The sequence below is a fragment of the Oncorhynchus masou genome, chromosome 29, assembly GCF_036934945.1.
Source record: "Oncorhynchus masou masou isolate Uvic2021 chromosome 29, UVic_Omas_1.1, whole genome shotgun sequence".
Classification (NCBI taxonomy): Eukaryota; Metazoa; Chordata; class Actinopteri; order Salmoniformes; family Salmonidae; genus Oncorhynchus; species Oncorhynchus masou.
The window spans coordinates 40,957,935-40,982,613 of record NC_088240.1 but is presented as its reverse complement, the minus strand read 5'-3'; the positions used below and the strand labels follow the sequence as shown (position 1 = coordinate 40,982,613).

Genomic DNA, 24,679 nt, shown 5'->3' with positions numbered 1-24,679 from the left:
GTACATTGTTGGCGGAATAGCCAGTACGGCAGAATTTACCGTACTAAATGTTAATGAATAGATGAGAGGTCATAAGATGAGATCATCTGTGTGGCTTTGTAAACAGCGTCTGGCTGAAACAGAGCCGAGCGGCACCCTGTGGCAGTGACTTTCACCATTCCCTGGCAAACATCAGCTCAAACACTATTTTAAATATTTTCAAATACTTTCTCTGTGCTTGCCTGGCGAGATGGAACCAACAGAATACTCCAAAACTGTGAACCCCGCCAATCTGGCACTCTAGGCAGGCTCGTATTCAAATAGTACTTGAACCCTGGTCAGTCTTTTCTTCTCTTCCTAATAACTCTCTCTACGGTCACTTCAAGGAATGGAAAACCAAAGCTTGCCTGTCCTGCCCCACTTCAATTATCTTGTTGTCCTCAAGTGTAGCCTCCCTGTCCTGATCATGTTTGCTTGCCTGCGTGTGTGTATAGTAGGGAGGGGTCATCTGCTTGCATGTTGGTGTGTGTGTGTGTGTATAGTAGGAGATGGGAGGGGTCCTTGGCTTGCGTGTGTGTGTACAGGAATGTTTAATAAACATGTCAGTGGGTGAGCAGACAACTCTTGTTTCGCCCTGGCTGATTAGAGTTGCGGCATCCACAGGAACAAGCAGGAGTCTAAAACTACCTGGCTGGCTCGCTCGCACAAACACGGGAAGGGCTGAGAATAGAAGAGATATTTGCTTGGGATGATATTAGCTGTCTGAGGATGCCATGCCTCGGACGGGAGTGACACTTCTGGATCCTATGGGTTGCATCCCAAATGACACCCTATTCCCTAGATTTAGTGCACTACTTTTGACGAGGGCCCACAGGGCTCTAGTCAAAAGTAGTGCACTATGTAGGAAATAGGGTGCCATTTTGGATGCAGGCTATCAGTCTAGTGATGTCTCAGCAGTTACTCGACACCACAATGTTATTCTAGCCATGATGTTGAGGAAGTGGGCTGGAAATATTGGATTCAGTATAACGTGGGTTCAGCTCCAAAATGAGGGCTCTGGTAAAAGTAGTGCGCTACAGTATATATGGAACAGGGTGTCATTTAGCACACAGCCTGTGTTTGTGATGCTGCAGGAACCTCCAGACTACTGACAACTCAGAGATGTTTCCTGGAAAAGTACAGTACATGATACGCCAGAATACAGGCGCATTAAAACGAAACATGGCCTGGACAAAACCATCAAAGAAAACAGAGGAAGCATGAAAAACAGCAAGCAAAACTGGAGGCCCATGGGAAAGAGGAGCACTTTGTGTGAACATTGTGGCGCTTAATGTAATCTCGGTCTAAATCTGTTAAATATTACGGGCATTTACATATGATCCAAGCCCCTAAGGAGGCATTTGAAAAATGTACGGAGGAGGATGCCAAAAGTGCTTTTGTTTTCACAGGTTTATTATTTTGACAGTGTAAAGCTGTCCTGGTCACACTATTTGGATAGCCCGGCCAGTCCATTGGTAGATACACTACAGATGGTCACACTGTCAACAAACTATCTGCTAATAAGCAACTGCTTGCTAAGGTTAAGGTCAGGTTTAGAATAAGGGCTTAGTGTTAAGGCACACCGGGCACCAGGGTAACGTGACTAAAAGGGCAGTTGAAATAGGCAAGGGGGGCAAATATTTTGGTGTGGGGTTTTGCATTGGAATTATATTGAATTCTGCTTATATCACACTATACCACAATGAACCTAGCGTTCGAATGCAGAGAATCTGAGACCATTGAGTGCTTTTGAAGTGACAGGTTGGTGCAAAACCTGTAGCCCATCTCCTTTGTGCTGTATCAGCGTAAAATAGGAATCTTCAAGCAGTCGTAAGGACGAAGAGTCAGCAGGAGGCAAGGGGGTAGCGGTGCAAAGGAGTGCTGGAATGACTTACACAGCGCTGGCGTTTGAAAGATGACGGTGATATTTACAAATCTATATATTTACAAAAGGTCTGACTTCAGAATGTCAGCATTCAAAAGAAAAAGCCTCTCATCAGGCAAAACCGATCTTTAATAACCAATAAAGCACAGGTGGGATCATTCAGGCTCAGATACAGCCTCCTCTTAAGTTACCCAAAAGTAAACTAACTAGAACATCCCCAAACAGGCACTTAAATTCATTTGACCACACTTCTTCTTGGCGCGCAGGCCAGGTATATCTATGTACGCTAAAGCGCGCAACATTAAACATAATGGAGAAACCGGACAAATACTCTCCAAACAACTACAACGAAGAAATGTACAGTAAACTGGTAAATGCAGTTAAATAAACCAAAAGTTATGTAATGCAGCTCTCCAAACAACGTTTCCACTTGGAGAATGGTAAATATAAACGCATCATGTAAAGTGTTGGTCCCATGTTTCATGAGCTTATTGCTCTCAAATTTTGTGCACAAATTTGTTTACATCCATGTTATTGAGCATTTCTCCTTTGCCAAGATAATCCATCCAACTGACAGGTGTGGCATATCAAGCTGATTAAATAGCATGATCTTTACACAGGTGCACCTTGTGCTGGGGACAATACAAGTTTTGCCATACAACACAATGCCACAGTCTCAAGTCTTGAGGAAGGGAGGAATTTCACAAGATGCACAAGTTTTCTGAAGGCCCATACAGTAGAGCAGACACTCCTGCAGAGCACACCCCATAGGAACAGCAGATGAGCAGGATGGAGACAGCTCAGCCTCCAACACGGAGTCCTCACCAGTCCCAAACTGGTTCACTTGACTCAACCCTTATAAATCAAAATATTATTATTAAGTCATTGGGGTCATTAAAACTGTTAACAAACTATAGTTTTGGCAAGTCAGCCATCTACTTCGTGCATGACACAAGTAATTTTTCCAACAATTGTTTACACAAATTGACCTGAAGGTACCACGTTCATCTGTACAAACAATCACAGATGAATCCCGGTTTCAGTGCCGGGCAGATGCAGACAGCGTGTATGGCACCGTGCCTCATGGTGGTGGTAGGGTTATGTATGGACAGGCATAAGCCAAATTCTGTTCACCTGCTATTCATCTGTTGGTTAAACAGTATGCAAGTATAAACACCATGGGACCACGCAGCCATCATACGGGGTGGCAGGGTAGCCTAGTGGTTAGAGCGTTGGACCAGTAACCGGAAGGTTGTGAGTTCAAGCCCCCGAGCTGACAAGGTACAAATCTGTCGTGCCCCTGAACAGGCAGTTAACCCACTGTTCCTAGGCCGTCATTGAAAATAAGAATGTGTTCTTTACTGACTTGCCTGGTTAAATAAAGGTAAAATGAAAAGAAAATGCTGCTGAGGAAGGAATCCCAGAACAACAGCAAAGAACCTTGTGAAGATGCTGGAGGAAACAGGTACAAGATTATCAATATCCACAGTAAAAATGAGTCCTATATCGACATAACCTGAAAGGCTAAGAAGCCACTGCTCCAAAGCGGCCATGAAAAAACAAGACTACGGTTTGCAACTGCACATGGGGACGAAGATCGTACTTTTTAGAGAAATGTCCTCTGGTCTGATGAAACAAAAATAGACCTGTTTGGCCATAATGACCAACGTTATGTTGGGTGGAAAAAGGGGGAGGCTTGCAAGCCGAAGAACACCATCCCAACCATGAAGCACGGGGGTGGCGGCATCATGTTGCGGGGGTGCTTTGCTGCAGGAGGGACTGGTGCACTTCACAAAATAGATGGCATCATGAGGCTGGAAAATATTTTGAAGCAACATCTCAAGACATCAGTCAGGAAGTTAAAGCTTGGTTGCAAATGAGTCTTCCAAATGGACAATGACCCCAAGCATACTTCCAAAGTTGTGGCAAAATGGCTTAAGGACAACAAATTCAAGGTATTGGAGTGGCCATCACAAAGCACTGACCTCAATCCTATAGAACATGTGTGGGCAGAACTAAAAAATTGTGTGCAAGCAAGGACGCTTACAAACCTGACCCGGTTACACAAGCTCTGTTAGGAGGAATGGGTCAAAATTCACCAAACTTATTGTGGGAAGCTTATGGAAGGCTACCCGAAACGTTTCAACCAAGTTAAACAATTTAAAGGCAATGCTACCAAATACTAATTGAGTGTATGTAAACTTCTGTCCCACTGGGAATGTGTTGAAAGAAATACCAGCTGAAATAAATCATTCTCTCTACTATTATTCTGACATTTCACATTCTTAAAATAAAGTGGAGATCCTAACTGGCCTAAGACAGGGAATTTTTACTAGGATAAAAAAAACTGAGTTTAAATGTATTTGGCTAAGGTGTTGTAAACTTCCGACTTCAACTGTGGGAACATAAAACTAAAACTGAGGAGGCTACGCTCCCTTTAGCCCCATCGTGGAGCCGGGTACGGGTAAAGGTTAGGGCTAGGGTTAATTTTAGGTTTAGAGTTAGGGTTAGTAGATAGTTAGTTGAAATGTTACTAATAGTCTGTTTAAAATATATATATATATATTTCACCTTTATTTAACCAGGTAGGCTAGTTGAGAACAAGTTCTCATTTGCAACTGCGACCTGGCCAAGATAAAGCAAAGCAGTGTGACACAGACAACAACACAGAGTTACACATGGAGTAAACAATAAACAAGCCAATAACACAAACAATGATACAGTAGAGAAAATAACGTCTATATACAGTGTGTGCAAAAGGCATGAGGAGGTAGGCAATAAATAGGCCATAGGAGCGAATAATTACAATTTACCAGTCCAGCGGGCATCAGCTATGTAGCCAAGTGATCATAGAGTCCAGAGGGCAGCAATATATGGAACAGGGAGGCCGCGGAGTAGTCGTTACTACGCTAGCACGCGGGCGACGCGGCGTTTAAAGTTAGTAGCCCGGGGTTAGTGGAAGCGTCTGCTCCGACGGAGGCCGGTTGAAGGCACAGCGGATGGAGTATTCGTCGGCAGACCTGTTGTGGTGGTGCGGCGGTGCGCCGTGTGTCGACTAAGGATCCAAGCCAGGTGGATCCTCTTTGGGGCAGAGGCGTTAGCCACTATAGCCACTCGGTAGCAGCGGTGATCTGGTGCCAAGGCCCAGAGCTTACGGCAAGGATCCGGTGGAGTAGTGTGTTCTAGCCGTGTTTGGGTGGAGTCCGGGTGAACAACTGAGTAGGCCGGGAGGTGGGCCTGAGGGATAGCTTCGGTACTGGGTAACTCGGTGGGTGCTAGCTAGCTGTGAAGATCAGGAGTAGTGGTCCAGGGATTACGGCAGGAATCCGGCGTTGTAGTGGTGAGACAGTCCGTTACTGGTAGGCTGGCGAGTATTATCCAGGCAAAAATATATATATATTTAAAAAAAGGTCTGGTATCTGTGCAGAAGGTAAAGGCCGCTAGCAGTGACTAACAATGACTAAATAGCTTGTAGCTAATTAGCTGGTTAGCTTCTGATGGCTGTGGTTCTTGCTATAAGGTCTAAAAATGACAACTAATAGCAGTTCCGTATCACATTGGGTGAGGCAGGTTACCGGAAGGTATAATTGAACTAAAATGGAGAAGAGATTGAAAATAAGATTGAAATATACAAAAAAAAGACAAAAATACAAAAGTACACGAGAGGACGAACAAAACATTTCTGGACTGCTACGCCATCTTGGAAAGCATGAAAAAAGCATGTCTGTAGATAGTCCGTAGATGGACTATCCAAATAAAATGTTACCACAGTCCTCGGTTTCTGGCTGTATGATGGCCATAGAAAAGAAATAACGTAGTGTGTCTAAAATGCACCCTATTGCCTATATAGATGGACTATCCAAATAAAATGTTACCACAGTCCTCGGTTTCTGGCTGTATGATGGCCATAGAAAAGAAATAACGTAGGACTGTGGTAACATTTTATTTGGATAGTCCATCTACGGACTATCTACAGACATGCTTTTTTCATGCTTTCCAAGATGGCGTAGCAGTCCAGACATGTTTTGTTCGTCCTCTTGTGTACTTTTGTATGCACTACTTTTGACCAGATCATCTATGGGCCCTTGGAAGCAGTAAAATACCATGTGAATAAATAGCACAGTGGGTTGGAGAATTGCTGACATTCACAAAAAAATATATATATTTTTTTAACCAGGCAAGTCAGTTAAGAACACATTCTTATTTTCAATGACGGCCTGGGAACAGTGGGTTAACTGCCTGTTCAGGGGCAGAACGACAGATTTGTACCTTGTCAGCTCAGGGGTTTGAACTCGCAACCTTCCGGTTACTAGTCCAACGCTCTAACCACTAGACTACGCTGCCTCATACATGAAGCACAATTCTGCCGTTGCCTAAGGTAACAGTTTATATGATTGTAGTGCTATCCCTTGCAGTCGTTATCCATTGCATTGTATGCTTTACCTTAAGATAAATGAGAGGAATGTCATTAGATTAACCCAAATGTGGAGGGAGGAGAGTATAGAGACAGCCCCAGGATTCTCCAACTCCTCTTAAATCTGGCTACGGATAAATAGTAGATGACCTTGGATAGCGCTGAACTTCCTACACATATCCTCCAACACTGCTTCCTCCTGACAAGCCCCTTGCAGTTTGGAAGCCCTTGCATCCTGAATGGCAGCCTATTCCCTTTATAGTACACTACTTTTGACCTGTGCTTTACACCCAGAGAGCACATTTGGTTCCTTGGAAGTTGTGGAAAAGTAAATGTTTGGTTTCCCATTGGTTCTGGGAACAAAGCCATAAGTTTCCTGACGATTAAAACAGAATGTTTTATAAACGTTCTGAGAACGGAAGTTAACATTTTGCCTGTTCTGGGAACTGTAAAACTTCAGTGAGGTTCTGAGAACATTTTACTATGGTTCCCTGAAAGTTTTCCTGGAAGGTTTTATTAACGTTCTGAGAGCGGAAATTATAGGTTATTTGAAGGTAATTAAGTAATGTTCTGAGAGCATGTTCCAGTAAGACTTATAATAATAACACTGATAGCTTAGGTTAACTGTGAACTCCAAGCACAGATAGGACACATGGAAATGTATTTGCTTAGGCATTAACACATTTCCTTTTTATTGTGACACATCAGTGAGATACGGTTATCTATCCATGGAATTAGTCCACTGGGTCACCAGGATGGAGCAAGCATGCCATGTTTTTTTCATGCATACAAAGTTATTCATTTTAGTCTATTCAAACAGACCCAATTCCAAAAGAAAACCAGCACTCGTTAAGATCAGGTGTGGCCAATTAGTGGGCGAGGCCAACACTCCTGAACACGCTTCACAAGGTAGAGGATAGAGAGAGTTGGGTTGATGCTGAGAACGGAATGGAAATGTTTCTAAATAACTTTCTTCAAAATTCTCTGAATGTTCCTGAAGTATTATTTTGATGTAAAGTTTATTAACGTCTTGAGAATTTAAATAACATTCTCAAAACATGACTAAAGTTTTTTTGTGGAATTTGATGGAAGGTTTCATTAACGTTGTCTGAAAACAATTTGAGGACATGATAATAAATAATATAAAAGAGAACATCTGTAGGGAACGTTAATGCTAATGTACTGAAATCGCCATGGAAAAACATTGTTTCCTCAAGTGATTGGAACAATTTGAAAACATGACTTTAAATAGAACCATGAGGAAAACGTTATTCCAAGGATATGCCGCTGCAGTGGATAGCAGCCGTTTTTCGGGCTGCTTATCAACTCCGCTACTTATTTTTTTATATATTTTTTTTACAGTGATCTTAACTTTTATTTTTTTTAAGTCTTCACCATATTTTTCTTTACCCAAAAACAGCTTCTGGAGAGTTTCTATGTTTCACGTCTAAGGACATGGATGATATATACAGTTGAAGTCAGAAGTTTACATACACCTTAGCCAAATACATTTAAACTCAGTTTTGAACAATTCCTGACATTTAATCAGAATAAAAATTCCCTGTCTTAGGTCAGTTAGGATCACCATTTATTTCAGCTTGTATTTCTTTCATCACATTCCCAGTGGTTCAGAAGTTTACATACACTCAATTAGTATTTGGTAGCATTGCCTTTAAATTGTTTCATTTGGGTCAAACGTTTCGGGTAGCCGTCCACAAGCTTCCCGCAATAAGTTGGGGGAATTTTGACCCTTTCCTCCTGACAGAGCTGATGTAACAGAGTCAGGTTTGTAGGCCTCCTTGCTCGCACAGACTTTTTCAGTTCTTCCTACACATTTTCTATAGGATTGAGGTCAGGGCTTTGTGATGGCCTCTCCAATACCTTGACTTTGTTGTCCTTAAGCCATTTTGCCACAACTTTGAAAGTATACTTGGGATCCAAAGCACCCCACAACACGATGTTGCCACCCCCGTGCTTCACGGTTGGGATGGTGTTCTTCGGCTTGCAAGCCTCCCCTTTTTTCCACCAAACATAATAATGGTCATTACGGCAAAACAGTTCTATTTTTGTTTCATCCGACCAGAGGACATTCCTCCAGAAAGTACGATCTTTGTCCCCATGTGCAGTTACATACCGTAGTCTGGCTTTTTTATGGCGGTTTTGGAGCAGTGGCTTCTTCCTTGCTGAGCGGCCTTTCAGGTTATGTCGATATAGGACTCGTTTTACTGTGGATATAGATACTTTTGTACCTGTTTCCTCCAGCATCTTCACAAGGTCCTTGCTGTTGTTCTGGGATTGATTTGCACTTTTCGCACCATAGTACGCTCATCTCTAGGAGACAGAATGCGTCTCCTTCCTGAGTGGTATGACGGCTGCGTGGTCCCATGGTGTTTATACTTGCGTACTATTGTTTGTTCAGATGAACGTGGTACCTTCAGGCATTTGGAAATTCCTCCCAAGGATGAACCAGACTTGTGGAGGTCTACCATTTTTTTCTGAGGTCTTGGCAGATTTCTTTTGATTTTCCCATGATATCAAGTAAAGAGGCACTGAGTTTGAAGGTAGGCCTTGAAATACATCCACAGGTCAATTAGCATATCAGAAGCTTCTAAAGCCATGACATCATTTTCTGGAATTTCCCTAGCTGTTTAAAGGTACAGTCAACTTAGTGTATGTAAACTTCTGACCCACTGAATTTTGATGCAGTGAATTATAAGTGAAATAATCTGTCTGTAAACTATTGTTGAAAAATGACTTGTGTTTGTTAACAAGAAATTTGTGGAGTGGTTGAAAAACTAGTTTTAATGACTCCAGCCTAAGTGTATGTAAACTTCAGACTTCAACTGTATCTCGCTGACTTTTCCATTTACCATCAGCAGCGTTGTGTAAGATGAAGGTGGGAGTGGTGTGTCTCTTTGTTAACAACAGCTGGTGCACAATCTCTAATTTTAAGGAAGTCTCACATTTTTGCTCGCCTGAGTTAGAATACCACATGATAACCTGCAGGCCATAACATTTATCAAGAGGGTTTTCATGTATATTTTTAGGAGCTGAAAAATATGAACACACCCCCCCCCCCCCCACACACACACAGTGACCAGACTTACATATCCCAACCAGAAGCCATGATTTACAGGCAACATCCACTAAAAGGCTAGAGGCTACCGCTTTCAAGGAGCGGGACATTAACCCAGACGCTTAAAAGAAATCCTGCTACGACCTCCGACGAGCTAAGATTGAATCCTACAATGCCGGATGGAGCCTCAGACCTTCAAAAAGTTCTACAGCTGCACCATTGAGAGCATCATGACTGGCTGCATCACCGCCTGGTATCGCAACTGCTTGGAATCTGACCGCAAGGCACTACAGAGGGTAGTACGTACCGCCCAGTACATCAATGGGGCCGAGCTCCCTGCCATCCAGGACCTCTATACCAGGCGGTGTCAGAGGAAGGCCCTAAATATTGTCAAAGCCACCCAAGTCATAGGCTGTTCTCTCTGCTACCACACAGCAAGCGGTACTGATGCACCAAGTCTGGAACCAACAGACATATCGACCTCAATTACCTCGTACTGGTACCCCGTGTATATAGCCAAGTTATCGTTACTCATTGTATATTTATTTATTGTGTAATTACGTATGTTTCTATTATTTTTCTATTTTTTCTCTGCATGGTTGGGAAGGGTCCGTAGGTATGCCTCTCACTGTTAGTCTACACCTGTTGTTTAGGAAGCATATAACCAATACAATTACATTCGATGTTGAAGTACTGAAATTCCCACAGAAGAATGTGGTTTCTAAACGTCCTCTGAACTGTTTGAGAAGGTTCCCAATGTCAAACCCGTTGGAAAACGTTCCTAGAACATTACCAAAATTGAAATGAAATGTTCGAACTTCAGAAAAGTTTTTTTCGTTAAAGTTCCTTAAATGTACTGAACATTTTCCAAAGCCAAACATCTTCACTGCACCATTCCCAGAAAGTTGTGGGAAGGTTGTATGCAAAATCACCATAGAACAACCACGCCCTCACCAAGCTCTAAGAAAGATATGGTTCTCAGATCGTTACGTGCTAGCTGGGTAGGCTCTGGCCAAAGCAATGCACTACATAGGGAATAGGTGCCATTTGGGAAGCATCCAATGAGTCAGGGGCTTGAAATGCAGCCCATCAACACTGTCTGCTGCTTGGCTGTGTGGCGCAGTGCAGTGTAGTGCAGTGCAGTGCAGTGCGGTGCAGCGGTCACTCATGTGCATTGCTGATAACCCCAGTCCTGATCTGCCATGGTGGAGGCTTCAATCGCTCACCAAGCCCGGCCCAGTCAGTAAGCCCAGAACAAAGGATTACGTTGCTTATCTACAAAATAGTCCAGCCACTCAACATCACACGAAAAAAGAAGAGAGAGAGAGAGAGAGAGAGAGAGAGAGAGAGAGAGAGAGAGAAAGAAAGAAAGACTGGGGGAAGGGGGAGGAGAGACAAAGCGTCATCTTGCTAAACCGTAGACAGGCTAATCCAAACAGGAGAAAAATAACCCTTGCCAACTTGTATGGGAAAGATATCTCTGGAGCACAGTAACAGAGATTACGGGAGTCTGCAGGCTCTGATACAGTCGGTCAACTGAATCAGAGGCAGAAGCATCGCAGAAAGGTGGGGAGTCAAGGGATCATCTCAGCTCATTTTCATTGAGTCTCATTGAGTCATTCACAATCATTGATGCAGTAGCTATTCCTTCCCTTAAATAAAACAGGAGTGGATACTCCTACTAGATGCTACAGAGACTAATGCTCAAGGACTTAATCTACACATGAGGCTGAGATGGGAAAGAAAGAAAAATGAAAGAAAGAGCGAACGAGAGCGAGAGAGCGAGAGAAAGAGACATGCATATTATAGCTGTTGATAGCATTCTGTGCTGTCAGACAAATAATGATGTTCATTAAACCAGCCAAAATGAATATCAATGAACTACACTGGTGTGGTTCCCTTAAGTAAACGTATATAAACTTGCGGCTCTGTGTGTATACAGTGTGTAAATTAACTAACTAAATGCATGCTACAGTCTCCTTGTATGCATCCCAAATGGCACCCTATTCCCTGGTGCACTACTTTTGACCACTAAATAGAGAATAGGGTTCCATTTGAGAAACAAACACAGTGGAGGACGGTTGTCCCTGAGGTATAGTATAAACAGGCCTCGTCTGTTCCTAACAATATGTAATTAGTGAGCTGTAAACAAAGTCACCCCCTATCACTGAGCTCCACTCTGACTGTGGGCAGAAGGCCAGGGGCCAGACAAACACAGTGGACTCACTGGACTATACACTACAGTGTTTCTCTTTCAACCAGTCCAGCGTGGCTTTCACTGTGATGTATTCTATCTAGTACAATGCTGTATTACACAGGTTGTGTCCCAAATGGCACCCCTATTCCCTATGTAGTGCCTGTCCCATAGGGCTCTGGTCAAAAGTAGTGCACTACAGTACATATCTGTTGATAAACCTCTAGTGGTGTGGGGGCTGTGCTTTGGCAAAGTGGGGGTAATATCTTGCCTGGTTGGCCCTGTCTGGGGGTATTGTCAGACGGGGCCACAGTGTCCCCCGACCCACCTCTGTCTCAGCCTCCAGTATCTATGCTGCAATGGTCGATTTGGGTCAGTCTGTTATATCTGGTGTAATTCTCCTGTCTTATCTGGTGTCCTGTGTGAATTTAAGTATGCTCCCTCATATTCTCCCTCTCCCTCTCTCCCTCCCCTCCTGGAGGACCTGAGCCCTAGGATCATGCCTCAGGACTACCTGGCCTGATGACTCCTAGCTGTCCCCAGTCCACCTGGTCGTGCTGCTGCTCCAGTTTCAACTGTTCTGCATGCGGCTATGGAACCCTGACCTGATCTTTCTCTATCGCACCTGCTGTCTCACCCTCTAAATGCTTGGCTATGAAAAGCCACCTGACACTTACTACTGAGGTACTGACCTGTTGCACCCTCTCCAACCACTGTGATTATTATTTGACCCTGCTGGTCATCTATGAACGTTAGAACATCTTGAAGAACCATCTGGCCTTAATGGCCATGTACTCTTATAATCTCCAGCCGGCACAGCCAAAAGAGGACTGGCCACCACTCAGAGCCTGGTTCCTCTCTAGGTTTCTTCCTAAATTCCTGTTTTTCCTAGCCACCATGCGTCTACATCTGCATTGCTTGCTGTTCGGGATTTTAGGCTGTGTTTCTGTATAGCACTTTGTTACACATACATTTGATTTAAATTTGATTGATAGGGAATAGGGTGCATGGTGTCTGGAAATCCACAACCTCCCCCTCCCAAGAAAGCAATAGTTGAGAGTTCCATTGTCAGGGATGTCGTGGTTGATGGCGCAGAATTCTTCCCTGGTGGCAGAGTGCGTGACATAACTTGGGAGCTTTCGGTCATTCTAGACCAAAACCCGGCGCTGCACACTGCGGCAATGGGCTGAGTTGAGACGAGACTTCGAATACCTGAGAGACAGAATATTGGCTAGGGGCAAGCTGATTTTAATTTCTGGCTCTATCCCAACACACGGTTGTGGAATTGATCGCTTCTCCCGGCTACTTGCACTGGACTCTTGAATGAAATTAGGACTATGTTTCCACAGTTTCTAGAAAGGGACGGCCTGCACACGAACAGGAGAGCAACTTAGATGCTGAGTGATAACATTGAAAAAATAATCTAAAAAAAATAATGGGTTATCCGTCCTTGCCCGAAATAGGTAACCCTCATTTGAGTCCTGTATTAATCCACATCCTCTTTGAGGCATAGACCAAATGGCACAGTTCTAAGCAATCTTATCTATACCGTTTCAAACCCCATGGCTATTTCATATAGAGGGTTACCTACTGATCACAGCATGTTTGTGTTAAAGACTCTGTCTGATCTGAAATCCAGTAGCTGTGGCCTTGGACTGATTCATGTAAATGCCAGAAGTTAGATTTTGAAAATGGATCATATTATAATTCTTTCTTCTCAAACTAACGCGGCCATTTTGATTATTCCTGAGACATGATTAAAAAAAAAGAGTCTATGCCGGACTTTGATGTGTCTTTGAATGGATGGACATAATGTTTATAGATCTGACAGAGCTGGCAGAGGTGGGGGTGTCGCCATATTCATAAACGACTGTTTGAATGTTGCAGTGTGTATTACCACATGTTTTTTTACACTGATCTTTACAGGAAACCTACTGATCGTAACAGTTTGTTGAGGGCTGATAGTTGTCACCCACTTCCCTTGAAAAACAGTTTGCCCTTCAGCCAATTCTGTCGAATCAAAAGAATTTGCAAAAAACAGTCCGATTTCGACAGAAATATGGCTGAGACGCAAAGAAAGTTCAACGAGAGGGGCTACAAGAATGATCAGATTCATATTGCCATTGAGAAAATTCAAAACAAAACGAGACATGACCTTTTTCAAGGTCAGTCTCACAAAAAGACGCATTCTTGCGTTCTAACTACCCGCTATTCAAAGTGCTCTGAACAAATTAAGGGAATTGTTCACAAACATTGGCACATCCTAAAATCCGATGACAGTCTCGGTAATGTGTTTTCGGACCTTCCCTTGGTCGTATTCTCGCGGGGCAGAAATCTCAGAGACCAATTGGTAAACTCTGATTTACCACCCCAAGATATTCCTGAACAACGTCTGTTTGCGCCCCTACTGGATGGAAATTACAAATGTAATGGCTGTACTCAATGCAATGGCACTTATAAATGTAGATCCTTCAAACACCCACAAACAGGGAAATCGATCCCAATAAAAGGTGTTATTACGTGCTCCACTAAGGCAGTTATTTATCTTATATCTTGTCCTTGTGGTAAAAATTATGTAGGTAAAACAAAGCGCGAATTAAAAGTACGTATCTCAGAGCACCGTAGCACCATTAGGTGTAAAAACTTTACTTATCCAGTTGCGCCCCACTTCTTGGAGGCAGGCCACTCGATTTCGTCTCTGCGTTATATTGGCATCGAACATGTCACCCTCCCTAGGAGAGGGGGTGACCTTGATAATTTATTGTTAAAACGAGAGGCTGCCTGGATCTTTAATTTAAAGACCCTTGCGCCCTTCGGTCTCAACGTAGACTTTGATCTGAAGCCATTCTTGTGATTATTGTGACTTTGCCATTGTAATTGTGTGTAAACTTGTATAGTCAAATTAATCTATGATCGTATGCTATCCATTTGTTTGTATGCTGTTCTTTGTATGACATTTTAATATTTGATTATTAACCAATGATATTAGGCCACTCCTGGCCATGATTACAGACACCTGTGTCCTTTGACACTATATAAACGAGTCATCCCACAGTGTTTGTGATTATACCCTGATGAAGACAGCTTGGCTGTTGAAACGTTGGTATTAAATTTTTGCATCTGAGCTCCAAGAGTGTGCGGCTCTCTTTTATTTTCTAGTTTCTACTCCGCTAGCCAGCACCTCGTCTTAATAGGTGTGCGTTTCTTTTTCTTCTAGATTGTATTACCACATTACCAACTCGCCTCAACCTTTAAACACCATTAAAAACTTACTCTCTCAGATGTTATTCTAACAAATGCGCCTCCAGAGTTTACAGCCAATGGGATATTTGCTCATGAGTTCAGTGACCGTTGTCCAATCGCCTCATAACAGATGTTAAATTATCTAAATCTCGCTCATGTATTATTACAGAGATATTATAGGGATTTTAATGAGCATTTGTTTTCCACCTGAGGCTGAGTGACTGATGGGTGGCGTCAACTATCACTAGCTTGGATCAAGACCTTCATTGTTTTATTTCTAGCCACATACTGAACTTCCATCCTCTCAGGCCAGGGGCACAACAATGCATGAATTAATGGTTGGATTAGAATATCCGTTATAATCATTGGCCAGTACAGAGAATTAAGTAAAACCTCAAGTCCAAATCCCTATCTCCATCCATGGCTAATTACAGAAAGGGTTCAATATGTGGCTAGATGTAGAAGGCTAATGTTAACTAGCTAACGTCGCTAGTGAAGCTAGCGAGCAAGCATTTTAGCCAGGTAGCCTATGACAACAACAAATAAAAGTGTGTACTGTATAACAGAGTGATAAACGATGGCGTTGGCGTTTCTCTACAAGTAGGGTGAGTCAACATGTTTTTCTACATGCATGAACGTTCACACACGCACACACACAAACGCACGCACGCAGAAATCAGAACCATGGACAGCCACATCATGTTTAGCTTATTTGGATTGGATTAAATTGTTTTTGGTATCTTTTAGTTGTCACTGTATTAGACGAAGCATAGGTGATTAGATAATGTTGAAATGTTGAAGTTTAAATGGTGCTGGAGGTATTCCCTCCGCAAGGCAAATCAAACAAATGAAATGTCAGAATAGGGACAAAGTGGAGTCGCAAATCAATGGCTCAGACACGAGATGTATGTGGCAGCCACGTCACAGACATCGACGTTTCACTTCCAGACAAACTAAACACCTTCTTTGCCAGCTTTGTGGATAACACAGTGCCACCGACGCATCCCTAGCCGCGTCCTCAGAGCATGCGGAGACCAGCAGGCTGGTGTGTTTACGGACATATTCAATCTCTCCCTATCCCAGTCTGCTGTCCCCACATGGTTCAAGATGGCCACCATTGTTACTGTACCGAAGAATGCAAAGAATGAACTAAATTACTATGGCCCTGTAACACTCACTTCTGTCATCATGAAGTGCTTTGAGAGACTAAGGATCATATCACCTCCACCTTACCTGTCACCTTAGACCCACTGCATTCAGTACTGTAGTACCCTCCAAGCTCATCATTAAGCTTGAGGTCCTGGGTCTCCACCCCGCCATGTGTGATTGGGTCCTGGACTTCCTGATGGGCCACCCCCAGGTGATGAAGGTTGGAAACAACATCTCCACTTCGCTCATCCTCAACACTGGAGCCCCACAAGGGTGCGTGCTCAGCCCCCTCTTGTACTCCCTGTTCGCCCATAACTGTGTGGTCATGCACGCCTCCAACTCAATCATCAAGTTTGGCTTCCCCAGTAATTTTACCCACTTTTACAAGGGTGCACCTTCCTGGGGACAATAGAAGGCCACCCTAAAATGTGCAGTTTTGTCACACAACATAATGCCACAGATGTCTAAAGTTTTGAGGGAGTGTGCAATTGGCCTCACAACCGCGCACGACATGTGTATGGCTTTGTCTGGGTGAGCGATTTGCTGACATAAACATTTTTTTTTGTGTGTGTTGTTTTTAATTTTACGCCGTTTTTCTCCCCAATTTCATGGTATCCAATTATTTTAAGTAGCTACTATCTTGTCTCATTGCTACAACTCCCGTACGGGCTCGGGAGAGACGAAGGTTGAAAGTCATGCGTCCTTCGATACACAACCCAACCAAGCCGCACTGCTTCTTAACACAGCACGCATCCAACCCGGAAGCCAGCCACACCAATGTGTCGGAGGAAACACTGTGCACCTGGCAACCTTGGTTAGCGCGCACTGCGCCCGGCCCGCCACAGAAGTCGCTGGTGCGCGATGAGACAAGGACATCCCTACCGGCTAACCCCTCCATTACCCGGGCGACGCTAGGCCAATTGTGCATCACCCCACGGACCTCCCGGTCGCGGCCGGTTATGACAGAGCCTGGGCGCGAACCCAGAGTCTCTATTGGCACAGCTGGCGCTGCAGTACAGCGCCCTTAACCACTGCGCCACCCGGGAGGCCCTGACGTCAACATTTTCAACAGAGTGCCCCATGGTGACGGTGTTGTTATGGTATGGGCAGGCATAAGCTACAGACAATCAACACAATTACATTTTATCCATGGCAATTTGAATGTAGAGAGATACCGTGAGCCCCATTTTTGTGCTATTCATCTGCCACCATCACCTCATGTTTCAGCATGATAATGCACGGCCCCATGTCGCAAGGATCTTTAGACAATTCCTGGAAGCTTAAAATCTCCCAGTTCTTCCTTGGCCTGCATACTCACCAGACATGTCATTCATTGAGCATGTTTGGGATGCTCTGGATCAACGAGTGTGACAGTGTGTTCCAGTTCCCGCCAATATCCAGCAACTTCATACAGCCATTGAAGAGGAGTGGGTCAACATTCAAACAGGCCACAATCAACGGCCTGATCAACTCTATGCGAAGGAGATGTGTCGTGCTGCATGAGGCAAATGGTGGTCACACCAGATGTTGACTGGTTTTCTGATCCACAACCCTACCAACCGATGCATATCTGTATTCCCAGTCATGTGAAATCCATAGATTAGGACCTAAATCATTTATTTCAATTGACTGATTTCCTTAGATGAACAGTAACTCAGTAAAATCTTTGAAATTGTTGCATGTTGCGTTTAATATTTTTGTTTAGTATAGTATGGCTTAGAACGCGTCTCAACCAATCACAAGGCTTGTTTTGACTAACCCGTTGTAGAACGTCACTTAAAAAGGTATCAGGTAAGACTACCCAGCCCATGCCTATGGAAGGGCACCTCCTACCAGATCAGCTGCTTCAATGAATGGTGAGATCCATCGCATTCACTTCTTCTGTGTTTAAGCTGCATCTCAAATGACACCCTATTCCCTAAGTAGCGCACTATATAGGGGATAGGGTGCAATTTGGGATGCAGCCCTAACGTAATGTTTGGCTTGGTGAGGGAGCAGCGGGCTCATTATCAGAGTGAGAAAGAGGTAGGGAGAGGAGGAGATATGAGAGGAGGGGTGAGAGGGAGAGGAGAGGTATTCACCCAAAGGGAGCCATATTGAGAAAGGATGAAGGTGTGAGAGACGTTGAGTGACTTGACCGAGCAAGCTGATTCGCTCACTCACACATACCCTATTGAACACGAACACGCACGCACACACACACACACACACACACACACACGCACACACACACACACACACACACACACACACACACACACACACACACACACACACACACACTAGCGTGTTATATTACACAGCATTGCTTTTTTTAGACCATTGAATCCATGGTAAAATGTTCCAAGATTATGCCTAGTAATTATTCATGAAGTTTGTGAGGTAAGTGAGGCTTGAATCAACAGTGCTCCAGTGTCCCTGGTGGATTGGTTATGCATGGTTTGGCTTTTGGCTGATCAGAGGTCCGATCTTGATTTGGCTCAGAGACTTGGCTCAGTGCTGCTGTTTGAATTATTAGTCTAATGTATAGGGATTAGGGTGGAATTTGGGACACACCCACAGCCTGTGCAGCTTTTTCTCTCTCTCTCTCTCTCTCTCTCTCTCTCTCTCTCTCTCTCTCTCTCTCTCTCTCTCTCTCTCTCTCTCTCTCTCTCTCCTACAAAATGGCTAATGCAAGGTATGCTAACTGTACTTCTGGGCACTTTCCCAAGCAGAAAATATTAAGAGGAAAAGTACAGACAACTGTTGACAAATCTCCTCTTTCATCACGGCGCTCGTTTGAAATACGGATTCCTTTTACGAACCAGGAGTCGGCACAGAGCCAAATGAACAGTGAGATGTAAACAGTGGGATTTTGCTGCAGTAAAATGCAGTATCAGGGCATTGCACTGTGCTTTCTAAAACGGGAAAAAAAAACGAGAAAAAAAAACTAAAAGACATTGAGATTGACGCCAAGACCTACTCACCCTCGTACTGTTACTAAACTAGCGTGTCAGAAAGAATTGACACAGGCTGAATCCTTTATCTCCACAACTCCCACGACCCTGACAAGAGACTGAAGTGGTGGCGCCCCAAACAGATGCCTGAAGATACATTTACACCGTGTCCTAATCCCTACGGTGCACTACGTTCATATGTGTGTGCGTGTGTGTATGTGCGTGCCTGCGCATGGCGACAATTACCTGTTGGACGTCCTGTTGGAACACACAGAGCTGTAGCCTCTGGTGCAGGCGGACTTTGCGGTGCTGCCAGATGCTCTCCAGGCGTCTCTGGTGGTGCAGGACCTCGTGGACCACGTCCAGGATACAGTGAACCGCCTTGGAGTAGTTGGCTGTGGCCGTCAGAGACTCCGAGTTCCCCGGGCTCAGTGGTCTCTGGAGGACATCCAGTAGGGCCTTGCCGTCCTGACTGACCTGGTGACAGAGAGAGGGACATGACATTAGGAGAGTTGCATACCTGAGTCGGAAATCTTGGTTGGAGGCTTCACGGATTTGTTGCATATTCCATATTCCTTGAATCCAGGAATCCTGCAACTGGCATTTATGGAAAACCTGGGAAGTTAGGGAAAGTTACCGCCCTTTAGCGACTTTAAATCTGCATGAAATAACAAAGATTTGTCCCGAAAAGATGCATAATCGAAGCCGGTCATGTCAGTCAAATCTTTGTTTCATTATATGGAAAGAAAGGGTGAAGGAAACATTTTTTGAATGTCAGTTCTTTGCTAATCATCTCTCTTCTGATCAAATCCAGTCCCGGCCTGTTCTAGCCGCCCATGTATGATACTAAATCAAGCCGTGCAGAGCTGTAATTTTATTCCCAATGCATATGACTAAATGATATGCAATTTGGGTGCATGGAGAGGGGTATTGTTTTTGTCATCTGTGGCACAATACGGAACCGAAAAGCCAACCCTTTCTTTTTTTGTTGTTGGTTCAAACCAGAGACGTTTATAGCGACCTTTTCAGAGTCGACACGGAAATAAAACCAACCAGCACAAAAGTCAGAGTGGTGCAGAGGCATCTAGTGAACTGCGACACAAACCCGTCATCATAAGGGATCTTCTATGGGGAGTCAATCTGACTTGGAAGGACAGTGGTCCACGTATTACAGGCCACGTGTCACACAAGGTGCAAGTCAGCTGGATTTAATGTGATGGGAAAAGGTCCTATTTGATGGAAAACTGTAGGTACAATACATAAGCATAGTCGAAGGTAAAACAAAACAAACAAATGGTCCTGATCGAGTTACAGAATGTGTCTGGTCAGGTTTGATTGAAGGACTTACATTTAATTTCAGGGCAATATTTCAAAGCAATGTACAGCGTACATCCATGTTTAGACTGCTTGGGATCATGTTTAGATAACTTGTGATGGTCTTTGAAAAAAAAAAAAACCTCATGCCATCCTTGAAAAGATATAAAAGGGTCATTAGCACTGTGGGAATTCTCCTTGAAAGCTATGTGGTGGGATCTTAAACTAACAAAGAATGAAACTGTAAACCAGATCTTCAGTAAGTGTAAAAGTGCTATTCCACTCGTAACGTCACGTACAGTTGAAGTCGGAAGTTTACATACACTTAGGTTGGAGTTATTAAAAGTCGTTTTTCAACCACTCCACACAGTTCTTGTTAACAAACTATAGTTTTGGCAAGTCGGTTAGGACGTTAGGACGTCTACGCATGACACAAGTCATTTTTCCAACAATTGTTAACAGACAGATTATTTCACTTATAATGCACTGTATCACAATTCCAGTGGGTCAGAAGTTCACATACACTAAGTTGACTGTGCCTTTAAACAGCTTGGAAAATTACAGAAAATAATGTCATGGCTTTCGAAAGCTTCTGATAGGCTAATTGACATCATTTGAGTCAATTGGAGGTGTACCTGTGGATGTATTTCAAGGCCGACCTTCAAACTCAGTGCCTCTTTGCTTGATATCATGGGAAAATCAAAAGAAATCAGCCAAGACCTCATTCGTTTGGGAGCAATTTCCAAACAAATTAAGGTACCACATTCATCTGTACAAACAATAGTACGCAAGTATGAACACCATGGGACAACGCAGCCGTCATACCGCTCAGGAAGGAGATGATTTCTGTCTCCTAGAGATGAACGTACTTTGGTGCGAAAATTGCAAATCAATCCCAGAACAACAGCAAAGGACCTTGTGAAGATACTGGAGGAAACAGGTACAAAAGTATCTATATCCACAGTAAAAAAGAGTCCTATATTGACATAACCTGAAAGGCTGCTCAACAAGGAAGAAGACACTGCTCCAAAACCGCCATAAAAAAGCCAGACGACGGTTTGCAACTCCACATGGGGACAAAGATCGTACTTTGATCGTACTCTGATGAAACAAAATTAGAACTCTTTGGCGATAAAGGTGGAGGAAAAAGGGGGAGGCTTGCAAGCCGAAGAACACCATCCCAACTGTTCTTTGCTGCAGGAGGGACTGGTGCACTTCACAAAATAGATGGCGTCATGAGGATGGAAAATGATGTTGATATATTGAAGCAACATCTCAAAACATCAGTCAGGAAGTTAAAGCTTGGTCGCAAATGGGTCTTCCAAATAGACAATGACCCCAAGCATACTTCCAAAGTTGTGGCAAAATGGCTAAGGACAACAAAGTCAAGGTATTGGAGTGGCCATCACAAAGCCCTAACCTCAATCCCATAGAACATTTGTGGGCAGAACTGAAAAAGCGTGTGCGAGCAAGGAGGCCTACAAACCTGACTCAGCTACACCAGCTCTGTCAAGAGGAATGGGCCAAAATGCACCCAACTTATTGTGGGAAGCTTGTGGAAGGCTACCCAAAACGTTTGACCCAAGTTAAACAGTTTAAAGGCAATGCTTCCAAATACTAATTCAGTTTATGTAAACTTCTGACAAACTGGGAATTTGATGAAATAAATAAAAGCTGTAATAAATCATTATATTATTCTGACATTTCACATTCTTAAAATAAAGTGGTGATCCTAACTGACCTAAGACAGGGAATTAAATGTCAGGAATTTAAATGTATTTGACTAAGGTGTATGTAAACTTCCGACTTCAACTGTATCATATTAAATGGATGGACACCAAAAACATCCCAAATCATACAAATGGCCTTGGGATCAGGTTGTACTATAAACCAGTATTTAGTTAGTGCTGTAGCTGAGTCAGTGTTGTGAGGGTGTCTCACCTCAGTGTAGGCCTGGATCACCTGTTCATAGAGGGTCTGGTGGTGGTGGATGGCCAGCTCCAGGTCCTGCATCTCTGAGGGCAGCCCCCCTTCACTGCATATCTTGCACCAGGCCTCCACCCCAGCCAGGAACTGCATGGACACAGGCCAGGAGACATATTCACGCAACAGAACAGAGTCAAATAGACCAATCAACAGAGCAATGTGAGTCATTTCGTGGACAGAGACGGGAAGAGAGAAGGCATGGGAGGAAGGCAGGCCAGGAGGGAGGCAGGGAGGAAGGACGGTGTGGCGGCAGACAAGGCATCTTTACAAGAGGTAACCCTGGATCAGAGGTAACCCTGGATCATTGGTTAAGTGCTTTCTGACAGGCAGCAGTATTCCCCCCCCCCCCATGCACACCTGAAGCCCCAAACACTCAGCATCATAGTAGCTGCTGCCATGGCAACACAGGTCTATCTTAACTACCTCTACACCGCAAAGGGCAGCAGCCGACATTCCAATCTCTCTCAGATGGCCTGTGGGCTGAAGTCTGACTTCAGGAATGGTGATATGTTGAGATTTCATGCAAATCTCCCTTTCACATCAATACGTGCTTTACACAAAGGTCTGAGTTACGTGCTCAGACTTCAAGTTAGGATTCAGAAATTATTCAGACCCCTTGACTCTTACCACATTTTGTGGTGTTATCGCCTGAATTTAAAATGTATTAAATGTAGATTTGTCTGACAATGGCCTACACACAGAACCACATGATGTCAAAGTGGAATTATATGTTTCAAAATGTTTTGAAATGTAAAAAAAAATGAAAAGCTCTAATGTCTTGAGTCAATAAGTATTCAACCTCTTTGTTATGGCAAGCCTAAATAAATTCAGGAGTAAACATTTGCTTAACAAGTCAAATAATAAGTTGTATGGACTCACCCCGTGCGCAATAATAAAGTTTAACATGATTTATGAATGACTACCTCATCTCTCTACAACACCCATACAATTATCTGTAAGGTCTCTCAGTTGAGCAGTGAATTTCCAACACAGATTCAACCACAAAGACCAGGGCGGTTTTTTAATGCCTCGCAAAGAAGGGCACCTATCGGTAGAAGGGTAAAAAAAAAAGCAGACAATAAATATCCCTTTGAGCATTGTGAAGTTATTAATTACACTTTGGATGGTGTATCAATACACCCAATCATACAGGCGTCCTTCCTAACCTATTTGCCTTAGAGGAAGGAAACCGCTCAGGGATTTCACCATGAGGCCAATGGTGACTTTAAAACAGTTACAGAGTTTAATGGCTGTGATAGGAGAAAACAGAGGATGGATCAACAACTGTGTTACTCCACAATACTAACCTAATTGACAGAGTGAAAAGAAGGAAGTCTGTACAGAATAAAAATATTTGTCATTGTCATTGTCATTGTCATTGTCATTGCCAACAAAGGGTATATAACAAAGTATTAAGATAAACTTTTGTTATTGACCAAATACTTATTTTCCACCATAATTTGCAAATAAATTCATAAAAAATCCTACAATGTGATTTTCTGGTTTTTTTTCTCATAGTTGTCTGTCATAGTTGATGACAATAACAGGCCTCTCTCATCTTTTTAAGGGGGAGAACTTGCACAATTGGTGGCTGACTGTCACGTTCTGACCTTTATTTCCTTTGTTTTGTATTTATTTAGTATGGTCAGGGCGTGAGTTGGGTGGGCAGTCTATGTTTGATTTTCTATGATTTGGGATTTCTATGTTTCGGCCTAGTATGGTTCTCAATCAGAGGCAGGTGTCATTAGTTGTCTCTGATTGAGAATCATACTTAGGTAGCCTGGGTTGTTTGTGGGTGATTGTCTATGTTGATGGCTTGTTTCAGTGCAGCTCGCATTAGCTTCACGGTTGTTATTTTGTTTACTGTTTTTTTTTTGTATCGTGTTTCTGTGTTCAGTTCTTTCTTTAATTAAAACGTTCAACATGAACACATATCACGCCGCATTTTGGTCCTCCGATCCTTCTCGCCTCTCCTCTTCAGATGAAGAGGAGGACGACCGTGACACTGACTAAATACTTTTTTGCCCTACTGTATTTCATTCAGGCTGTAACACAACATAATGTGGAATACTTTCTGAAGGCACGGTAACTGAGTGGCAACAGCAAGGGGTTTCAGCCTACGGTCACCGTACCTGTTCCGACTTCTGGTGGAAGACGGCCGACATGGCCAGGATGGTGCTGCGTTCGTCCAGGGCGGCGGCGAAGCTCTTCCACTCCTGGTCCAGCTGGGCCGAGATCTGTTTGATCTGCTGCGAGGCGTAGTGGCCCGCCTCCGACAGCCGCGTCGCCACCGACATGATCCTGTTGATGTTCACATAGGCGTTCTGCACCGAGGGAGGGACACACGTGAAGAAGATATTATATGATATGAGAATAGATTCCCGGGTTTATTTAATTTGTTTAAGATAAAAAACAGTATTTGATTTAATTCGGAAATATTGACATTTATTCACGTAGAAATGAC

General features: G+C 43.5%; 1 protein-coding gene across 3 annotated transcripts in view; it reads right to left on the bottom strand.

Moving 5' to 3' along the window:
• The window catches only part of LOC135519683 (kalirin-like), a 259,660-nt gene that overhangs the window by 112,801 nt on the left and 122,180 nt on the right, over positions 1–24,679 (bottom strand). For all 3 annotated transcript variants that reach the window (XM_064944915.1, XM_064944916.1, XM_064944917.1), the window contains exons 7-9: positions 24,348–24,539; positions 22,171–22,302; positions 19,162–19,392 (exon numbers count right to left, since the gene is read on the bottom strand). In XM_064944915.1, coding sequence (XP_064800987.1) covers positions 19,162–19,392; positions 22,171–22,302; positions 24,348–24,539 — 555 coding nt within the window. The remainder of the gene's footprint in view (positions 1–19,161; positions 19,393–22,170; positions 22,303–24,347; positions 24,540–24,679) is intronic.